Source organism: Neoarius graeffei, chromosome 13 (assembly GCF_027579695.1).
Source record: "Neoarius graeffei isolate fNeoGra1 chromosome 13, fNeoGra1.pri, whole genome shotgun sequence".
In the NCBI taxonomy this organism is placed as follows: domain Eukaryota; kingdom Metazoa; phylum Chordata; class Actinopteri; order Siluriformes; family Ariidae; genus Neoarius; species Neoarius graeffei.
In genome coordinates, this window is record NC_083581.1 from 3,372,679 (window position 1) to 3,383,017 (window position 10,339).

Genomic DNA, 10,339 nt, shown 5'->3' on the forward strand with positions numbered 1-10,339 from the left:
ATCAAAAGAAATGTGGTACATACAGGTGGTAGATATAGTAGATGCACTTTTGCCATCTTCTGGCCGTTTTTGGTATTGGATTTTCAAAAGTCAAATTTAATTTTCCATTCATGCAATCTCTGATCCCATGCCCCCACAAACCCCCTGGTATGGCTTGAAAATAAACACACAATCCAAAACACGTGCACACACACACACACAATATATATATATATATATATATATATATATATATATATATATATATATATATTAGTTTCTTGCCTGTGTCGACAAAGTTCAGGCTCAGGATTTTTTTTTGCTTTAATCCCTGTATTCGTTTTCAAGGTATAATTCAAATTTTAAATCCCTTAATTCAAAAACAAATGTTTAATCCATCTTCATTTTTAAAATATAGCATCTTTGCAATATTAATATATCTACACAGGTGCCATCTCTTCAAGGTGAAATCCTCACCTGCCCACGTACCGAGGAGTCTTTTCTCAAATCTTTAGAAATGTCTTTTAAAAAAAAAAGGCTCCTGAAAGTGAAGGCTATGTTCCGTACAGTAAGCGTACGTTGTGCCGTTTCTTCGTTATTCCCATGTCCTCTGGTTTCCAGTCAATGCGTATTTTTTTAACTTTTAATTTTTTGTCCCCCGCTGGCCGGGATTATGTGGTGACGGTGTCCGACCATCCATCCGACATCACCTTCTGAAATCAACTCCTCTCTCAATTTTTGGAGGAATTTCACAAAACTTGGCAGGATTCTTTGTTATATGTCGGTAATACGCATTTTGTAATTTTGTTCAATTCAGTCGCGTTTCACCAGAGTTATGTCCGAGTTACCAGCAGGGGATATTGTGCTCTCGGAGCGCTCTTGCATTATTTTAAAATTGTTGAAATCTCTGCTCGTTCATTTTTTGGATTTATATTTTCATTTCATATTTTGTTTTTAATTTTTTTTACCCTTGCACATTTTATTACATTGCATTATTTTTATGATGAATTAATTTTACTTTATAGCACGTACTCGATAAAAAGTTTATTATATTTTGTTCTGTCCACATTCACTGGATGTGAGCAATCGTGCGCGCTGATTGGCGACTCTGCTACTAGGATATCAGCTCATATACCGTGAGTAGAGCACGGGCGATTGCTCTAAGACAACGAGGGAGGCTCAGCCTCCTCTAAAAATGGCGAACATCGTGTAGGATGAATTGCGCTAGGCTTATGTTATAGCCGACCTTATAACATTGCTATTTCAGATCCAGAATCATAGAAATATATGTGCTCAACCCACTACAGTGAGAAATCATTCCGTTATAACTTTCCCCAGTTCGCCTAATGTGTGCGTGAGTTTTTCCCCCTCGTGACAGCGCGATGCAGCCCAGCCTCAGTGCACTTCAATGGCATTTGGGAGCTCTGCGCTTTTCAATATCAAAATGCAAGACGATTATTGGACAAATACTGCGAAAACGCCCGCCCACGGACTCCCAGCCTCACAGTGGGAGGGACATGGCAGTTTCCGCGAGGAGACTGGTGATTGGTGAAAGCGGCCGGATATTTTCTTTGATTGACAGCTCGTTTCAAATATAGACAGGCAGCGGTGAATCTCAGTTCAGTCCCATGCGGATTCGCAAGTGCTGTGGTGTATTGTAAGAGATCAGCTTACAGTTCGATTTCATTCATTACATACGGTTTCTACCAGCTTTTTTAGTTTGTATATATTTTCATTGTAAATAAAGTGTAAATATAGTGTTGTCAAGTTTGCTATCTTAGTTCCAGAAATGTCGTTTATTTGAGTGACTGAACTTGAACTTGAGGGGGCTAGTCAGCTAGCAAGAAAGCTGCGCACGGATGCCGAGCATTGCTGATTTAATTTTGGCGAAGCCATTTGCCAGTCTTCCTTTCGAGGAAAAAATTAAAATTAAAGAGCAGGGTAGACCAACGCCTCAAATTGACTTGGTGAAAAAGGTAGGGAATAATACTCGTTCCTTTCAGCTCTCCTGGTACGAGAAAGTGAATTGGCTAACAGCAAGTGACCCACATCAACAACAGTAAATAGGCTACTTTAGTAATATGTCATGGATGGACCAAAAATATAGAATCTATTTAAAATGTTTATGCTGAGTATATTATATTGGAATATATATTTCTCTGGATATGAATTAAACACAGCTACAATTTGGAAAACATTTTTAAACAAAAACACAGCCGAGAACATTTCACACTACAGACCTGGATTAAAAGTGAAGGGTTATCAAAATTGTCAATAAAACATTTCTCAGTCAAAATAAGTAAAATATAGGGAAAGTGTCATTGAATGAAATGTGTGGCACCCAGCTCTATGTTTGGCTCCCCAAGGTCAGTGCTTGTGCCTATTCCAGAACACTCTGCTGTTACTGCTGAGGTTCCTGACAAAGAGCTGCTTTCAATAATGATCAATTTTTAAACAACATGCCGCAATTTTAAAATATAAAATGTTAAAAAATTCCCCCCCCCAACACCACCATCATGTATATTGGACAGTAGGCTAATGGGCCAAAAGAACCTGTTATTTCACAGTTTGTGACCCTGCCAACAATCAGCCAGATCAGAGGCAAGAGTATGGGCAAAATTGATGTGTTTTCTTTTAAAATCTGGAAATATCGTAACCGACCAGCCTCCCCTGTTTGAAAGACTACCAGCCGCCACTGGAGTAGAGGAAAACAAAATGGCGGCGCGTGTTGCTGAACCAAACTGAGGATGAAATAAAAACTCTACCTGAAAACAAAACCACAAAAAATAATTAAAAAGAAAGCAACAAAATATGGTATGAAAGTATTTCATGGTAAGAACATATCTTTTTTTTTTTTTTTCAAGAATTATTGACCGGCTAGTGGCCTAGTGGTTAGCGTGTCCGCCTCTCGATCGGGAGATCGTGAGTTCTATTCACGGTCGGGTCATACCAAAGACCATCATAAAAATGGTACCTACTACCTGCAATACAGATGCGAGCGGGGAGCTAAACTCTCGTGGTTACCAGAGGACACGCCCCCCACTGTAACCCTAGCTATGTAATAGGCGAGAGGCCGAGGGCTGCGGAAACGGAGATCGGCGCTGCCCTATGCGCTACGTGGCGCGGGAAGGACTTTAACTTAACTTTAATCGTTATTATTATTATTATTATTGTATTTTTCACAAATTGCTCCTGTCATTTCGCCGGATTGTTTACATTCTAAGCGGAAATTATTTTGTCGGGCGTTTTGTATAAAGTTTTTATTTATCAAATTTGCAAAATAAAAATGCTCTGTTTTCTCAAATTCTCAGAATGTGGAGAGAATAAAACAGTTATTCCACTCAATCTCATCATACGCGGATTATAGCGCTATCAGGTGATGTACGACTCGATTTCGGGGAATGACTGTTAAATATCACCGCTTGTTCCAAGATCTCAAGTTTTCCATGTTGAATAATTCATCATGACCTGTACATGACTGGCTTTTCTTTCTTTCTTTTTCCAACCAATGAATTCCTTACTTGTTATTTTCTGTTCGCTTTCTTAATTAATTTACATGTGTTCACTCTCTCTCTCTCTCTCTCTCTCTCTCAGGGTAACACGATAGAGTCGGAGCACCTCTCGGAGCTGACGGAGGAGGAATACGAGGCTCAGATTGTGCAGCGGCGTGACCTGAAGGGCTTCCTGTGGCTCGACGCCAAATACCTCAATCCCTTCTTCACTCGCCGACTCACACAGGAGGTGAAACACCAACCACCAAGTGAACCAATTAATCATCTAGAACAGGAAATAAATAATAAACAAGTAGAAGTCATTGAGGGAAAGCGTATTTCAGATGTTTGACCTTGACTCTTGATCTTGATCTGCTGGTTAGAATGATCACTCTGTAAATTACATTAATGGTATTTAGCGATGCTGTTATCCAGAGTTATGTACATCATACCCAGAGCAGCCTGGGGGGGGCAGTAGGGGTTAGGTGCCTTGCTCAAGGGCATGTCAGCCGTTCCTACTGGTCCAGGGACTCGAACCAGCAACCTTTTGGTCTCAAAGCTGCTTCTCGAACCATTAGCCCATAGCCTGGGAAATCCCATGCTGCTTTGCACAATCGTTCCGATCTGAAAAGACAGCATGGAAACTATGGTCTAAAGGCTCGCCTGAGTTAGGGAGCCAATCAGAGAGTGGGGAGGGGTGGAAAGACGGTGACGCGTACTACTCGACAAACGGAAGCTTGTAGTTTATTTGGGACTGTTTACGGATCACATTTAACATGGCGGCGAGCGATACGAACCAAACTTTTGATCAAGCTTTGTCTTGCACAAACGGCAGTAATTGTTCGGTGCCATTGTTTTCCTATTTTTGTTTTGCCTTCTCTTTCTCTTTCTCTTTCCTTCTCTTCTTCGCCTCTTCGTCGCTCTAACTACGTCACCGGGTACAACTGCCGTGATTGGCCATGGGCTACGTATACGCCCATGGCCAATCACATTCGCAACGTCCAATAAACGGCCGTTGACAATCGTAAACCACACCTCCCCTACGAGAAATTCAATAGGCGGATTCCAGACCATATTTCACTTGTGACATGGTCTGGTGTTAACCAGATTAATTAGCCCATGCCTTCCCTGAACTCTAGCCTAAATCCTAATGTTGTACGAATGGGAATCTCAGATCTAGCATAATGTAACGGGTCATTCCGCTACTAAATATTTATCTCTAATAAACCGTCATTAACTGATCAGAACTATACACGTGTCTCGGTGGAACACGCTGATGCGTTTCATTTCACGTTGAAACTTTCTCCGTGAACCTTGACAGAAAGCAAGAGCGCTCCATCAGGGCATCTTTATAGTCGAGCTGAGTGAAGGGCACCGGACATAAAACCATCACTAATGACCTAATGGTTAGAGAAGCAGCTTTGGGACCAAAAGGTTGCCAGTTCGATTCCCTGGACCAGCAGGAATGGCTGAAGTGCCCTCGCGCAAGGCACCAAACCCCCAACTGCTCTCCGGCTGCTCTGGGTATGATGTGCGCCACTCTGGATAAGACCGTCTGATAAACGCTGTTAATGGAAGAGGGCGGGGCTTCCAGACAAGTCTCATTTAATATGCGAGACAATTCTTCGCTTTCTAAAAAGGCATTCCTTTGAAGAGTTTTCCAAGAATCTCAAGGCCCTTAAGGGATCTGTCAGTTGTCTTTAAGGTTCCATGTAGAACCCAACAACAGAGTATTGGGTTCCATATACAGTTGTGTTCAAAATAATAGCAGTCCAACACGACTAACCAGATCAATCACTGTTTTTGATAGAAATTATATTACTACATGGCAAATAATTTACCAGTAGGTGTAGTAGAGTCATAGAAAACCAACAGACCCAACATTCATGATATGCATGCTCCCGAGTCTGTGTAATCAAATAATTAAGTGAAAGGGGCGTGTTCAAAATAATAGCAGTGTGGAGTTCAATTAGTGACGTCATTCATTCTGTGAAAAAACAGATGTCAGTCAGGTGGCCCTAATTTAAGGATGAAGCCAGCACATGTTGTACATCCATTTCTCTCTGAAAACCTGAGAAACATGGGTCGTTCCAGACATTGTTCAGAAGAACAGCATGCTTTGATTAAAACGTTGATTGGAGAGGTAAAACGTATAAAGAAGTGCGGAAAATGATGGGCTGCTCGGCTAAAATGATCTCCAACGCTTTAAAATGGACAGCAAAGCCAGAGAGACGTGGAAGAAAACAGAAGACTACCATTCGACTGGATCGAAGAATAGCCAGAATGGCAAAGACTCAGCCAATGATCAGCTCCAGGGTGATCAAAGACGGTCTGAAGTTACCTGTGAGTGCTGTGACAATTAGAAGACGCCTGTGTGAAGCTAATCTATCGGCAAGAAGCTCCCGCAAAGTTCCACTGTTAAAAAAAAGACGTGCTGAAGAGGATACAGTTTGCTAAAGAACACATCGACTGGCCTAAAGAGAAATGGAAAAACATTTTGTAGTCCAAGAGCCGCAGACAGTTTTTCAGACGACCCCCAAACACTGAATTCAAGCCACAGTCCACTCTGAAGACAGTGAAGCATGGTGGTGCAAGCATCATGATATGGGGATGTTTCTCTTACTGTGGTGTCGGGCCCATTTATCGCATACCAGGGATCATGGATCAGTCTGCATACATCTAAATACTTGAAGAGGTCATGTCGCCTTATTCTGAAGAGGAAATGCCCTTGAAATGGATGTTTCAACAAGACAACGACCCCAAACACACCAGTAAGCGAGCAGCATCAGGGTTCAAGACCAACAAAATGAAAGTTATGGAGTGGCCAGCCCAATCCCCGGACCTTAATCCGATAGAAAACTTGTGGGGTGACGTCAAAAATGCTGTTTCTGAGGCAAAACCAAGAAATGCAGAGGAATTGTGGAATGTTGTCAAATCATCCTGGGCTGGAATACCTGTTCACAGGTGCCAGAAGTTCTCAGAAACCGTGGTTATACAACTAAATATTCGTATAGTGATTCACAGGAATGCTAAATCCTGAAGATTTTTTCAGTTTATACAGTAAATATTTGAGTTTGTAATGAAAAATGCAGACTGCTATTTTTTTGAGCAGCCCAATGTTCATTTTTCTTCATTTTCTGTAAAGTAATTAAAATATTGATACATTTTTCTTCATGTTTTGATGTAGAATATAATGTGCAGTGTTCCCAGTGCATGGAAATAAAAACTATTATAAGGATTTTGAGCTTTACCAACGTTTTTCAATACACTGCTATTATTTTGAACACAACTGTACGTTCTACATAACGTTGGGTTTAAGCCATGGCCTAAAGGTTAGAGAAGCAGCTTTGGGACCAAGAGGTTGCCTGTTCAGCACGAATGGCTGAAGTGCCCTTGAGTAAGGCACCGAACCCGGAGTATGATGTACATTGCTCTGGATAAGAGCATCTGCTGAATTCCATTTAATGCAATGGAAGGGGGCGGGGCTTCCAGACAAGTCTCATTTAATATGCGAGAGATCAAAACGCACTCGGGCAAGTGTCGGTCACTCCAGAGTCAGATGTCGAGAAGCTCTTCTGGGGATGTCATTGGGGAAACAAGGCTGTGGGGGTTTTTTGGTTTGTTTGTTTTTTTTTTTGACTGAAAAATGTCAGAAATCTTGTAAATGTGTCATAAGTATTTGCTCACTAACGATTATTTTTTTTCACTAGCAGTTTAATTTGTTTTACCGCTTTGACCCTGAAATTGAAATCTGATTGGTTGGGAAGTTGGGGGGGGACAAAAAAAAACACATTTCTGATTGTGCTGTTGTATGAATATGCTGTGACCTGCAACCCAAATCCTGCCAGTCCTGAACTGTGTGTGTGTGTGTGTGTGTGTGTGTGTGTGTGTGTGTGTGTGTCAGGATCTGCTGCATGGGCGAATCCAGATGAAGACTCTGACCAATAAGTGGTACGAGGAGGTGAGACAGGGTCCATCCGGCTCTGAGGACGAGGATGATGAAGCTGAACTCCTCTAAATCTCTCACACACACACTTCTACTGAATGTTGTACATGGGCTGTACCACTGAACCGAGTCACTGGAATGCGCCAAACCCCCCACAGTCAGGGGGAGTGAACTCAGTGTGGGATCGAGGTGTGCTTTGGATCAGCACCAGAAAGAAAGTAAACGCTTTTTCATCTAAAGAAGGGAAGGATTTCACATCAAAAGGAACGTTAATGCAAAAACAATAGCGGATTTATTTCTGTATTTCTTTATTTCTACATTACGACAAAAACAGCATCATAGCAAGTGAAAACATCTGGAGTGAAGCTAAATTTATCCGTGTGTGTGTTGGCACAAAGAAGTGTAACCTCCTCTTCTGTTCCAGTTTCACCTCGAACTGTTCCAAAGCGCTCACACTGGAGACTCCTTCCAGAAATGTCAAACACACACGTTTTCAATCTGTTTATTTATTACTAGTGCACCATCCGCCCTGCAACTGTGCTGTTACTATAGAAACAGTAGCGTACTAGAACAGTGCATTAATATAAACCTGTGATTTTCAGCTGCACTATTTTAAAGAACACTAATCAACTCTTCAACACCTTCCGACCAATCAGAATCCAGAATTCGACAGTGCTGTGCTGTAATGAGTTTTACAGAAAGCTCTGTCTATTCCAGATTTTTATTTTTGGCTGTTTTTCTGAGATGTTGAATGTATGCGTGCACGTCCAAGTGATGGCATTTTATGCTTATTAATTTGATATTAATTTCTGTTAAATTATATGTTAATTTATGTTGAATCTTGCTACTGAATCATTTTAATCAGCTGATGAGGGTTTGCTGGTGTAAGATTACACACACAGGGACGTCAAGCAGCCAGGGTTGGTTTTTTTTTTTTTGGTGGGGGGGGGTGGGTGAAGGTGAAAATATATCAGTTAATTATTAATTAACCTTTAAATTAGTTTTGCATTTTAAATGGAATATTAAGAATTTATTCAGCGTAAATTCAGAGGGTCTTTGGGGTTTTTCTGTTTTCCTCTCAGCTGTCACTGAATTCAGATTTTATAAAATAATGAAGGGCGTGGCTAAAATGAAGGAAAGGTAAAGACATTGTAGCAACAAGACATTGTTTTGGATTTTATTAATGTTTGTTTGTTTTTCTTCATTATTACTGCTGGTGTATATTCCTGTACGATATTATCAGTAATGAAAAATAAGTGATATGAATTTAAACCTCTGCCTGTCGAACAGTTACAGAAGGTTTTGCTGTGCATTTTAGTTTTGCTCCATGATGAGCCCACTTCTCATTTCTAATCTTTTAGAAGTCTGGTATTTATTTGTAGATAAATGGACATCGGTTTTATAATTTTCCTTTTCCATGGGGGACCTAAACATTTGCACTCCACTCCATGTGTCGCATGCTGACGACACACATGGACAATCACGGACCTGGGATTTTTCAGTTAGTGGAATTTTAACAAAGCCAAGACGTTTTATTGTACAGTTTTGTACCGAGTCTTCTAGCTGCTGTTTACACGCCGCCGCTGCGTCCGAACGGCGTATTTAATTTTTGAAGAAGGATTTTTATTAGATTATCACTTCAGGTTTCTGTTCTCCTGCTCATGGGTAAAATTTCAGTTTTCTGAAAACACTGTCACTGAAATTTTAAATAAATAAATTCATTACAAAAGTTATGTCATAAGTCATTGGTCTGTTGACGTAAAACTTCTCTATTTGCATTTTTAAAATATTACTTCAGATTCTAATGTTTAAAATGCATGAAGTTTAGAAATGCCGAGTTTGGTTCCAAAACACGATAAGCGCCATTTTCAAAAGTTCCTGCCAAAAGAAGTTTGGAATTTGATCACTAAAGTTCCAAAATCAGTTCTACAACCCCGATTCCAAAAAAGTTGGGACAGAGTACAAATTGTAAATAAAAACGGAATGCAATAATTTACAAATCTCAAAAACTGATATTGTATTCACAATAGAACATAGACAACATATCAAATGTCGAAAGTGAGACATTTTGAAATTTCATGCCAAATATTGGCTCATTTGAAATTTCATGACAGCAACACATCTCAAAGTTGGGACAGGGGCAATAAGAGGCTGGAAAAGTTAAAGGTACAAAAAAGGAACAGCTGGAGGACCAAATTGCAACTCATTAGGTCAATTGGCAATAGGTCATTAACATGACTGGGTATAAAAAGAGCATCTTGGAGTGGCAGCGGCTCTCAGAAGTAAAGATGGGAAGAGGATCACCAATCCCCCTAATTCTGCGCCGACAAATAGTGGAGCAATATCAGAAAGGAGTTCGACAGTGTAAAATTGCAAAGAGTTTGAACATATCATCATCTACAGTGCATAATATCATCAAAAGATTCAGAGAACCTGGAAGAATCTCTGTGCGTAAGGGTCAAGGCCGGAAAACCATACTGGGTGCCCGTGATCTTCGGGCCCTTAGACGGCACTGCATCACATACAGGCATGCTTCTGTATTGGAAATCACAAAATGGGCTCAGGAATATTTCCAGAGAACATTATCTGTGAACACAATTCACCGTGCCAGCCGCCGTTGCAGCTAAAACTCTATAGTTCAAAGAAGAAGCCGTATCTAAACATGATCCAGAAGCGCAGACGTCTTCTCTGGGCCAAGGCTCATTTAAAATGGACTGTGGCAAAGTGGAAAACTGTTCTGTGGTCAGACAAATCAAAATTTGAAGTTCTTTATGGAAATCAGGGACGCCGTGTCATTCAGACTAAAGAGGAGAAGGACGACCCGAGTTGTTATCAGCGCTCAGTTCAGAAGCCTGCATCTCTGATGGTATGGGGTTGCATTAGTGCGTGTGGCATGGGCAGCTTACACATCTGGAAAGACACC

The 10,339-nt window shown here is 40.8% G+C and overlaps 1 protein-coding gene across 1 annotated transcript in view; it reads left to right on the top strand.

Moving 5' to 3' along the window:
* Positions 1 to 9,145, top strand: part of slc9a8 (solute carrier family 9 member 8) — a 136,869-nt gene extending 127,724 nt beyond the window's left edge. Inside the window, exons 15-16 of the mRNA XM_060937147.1 lie at positions 3,574 to 3,720; positions 7,375 to 9,145. Of these exons, the coding sequence (XP_060793130.1) occupies positions 3,574 to 3,720; positions 7,375 to 7,488 (261 nt within the window). The 3' untranslated portion in view covers positions 7,489 to 9,145. The remainder of the gene's footprint in view (positions 1 to 3,573; positions 3,721 to 7,374) is intronic.
* Positions 9,146 to 10,339: the final 1,194 nt, after the last annotated feature.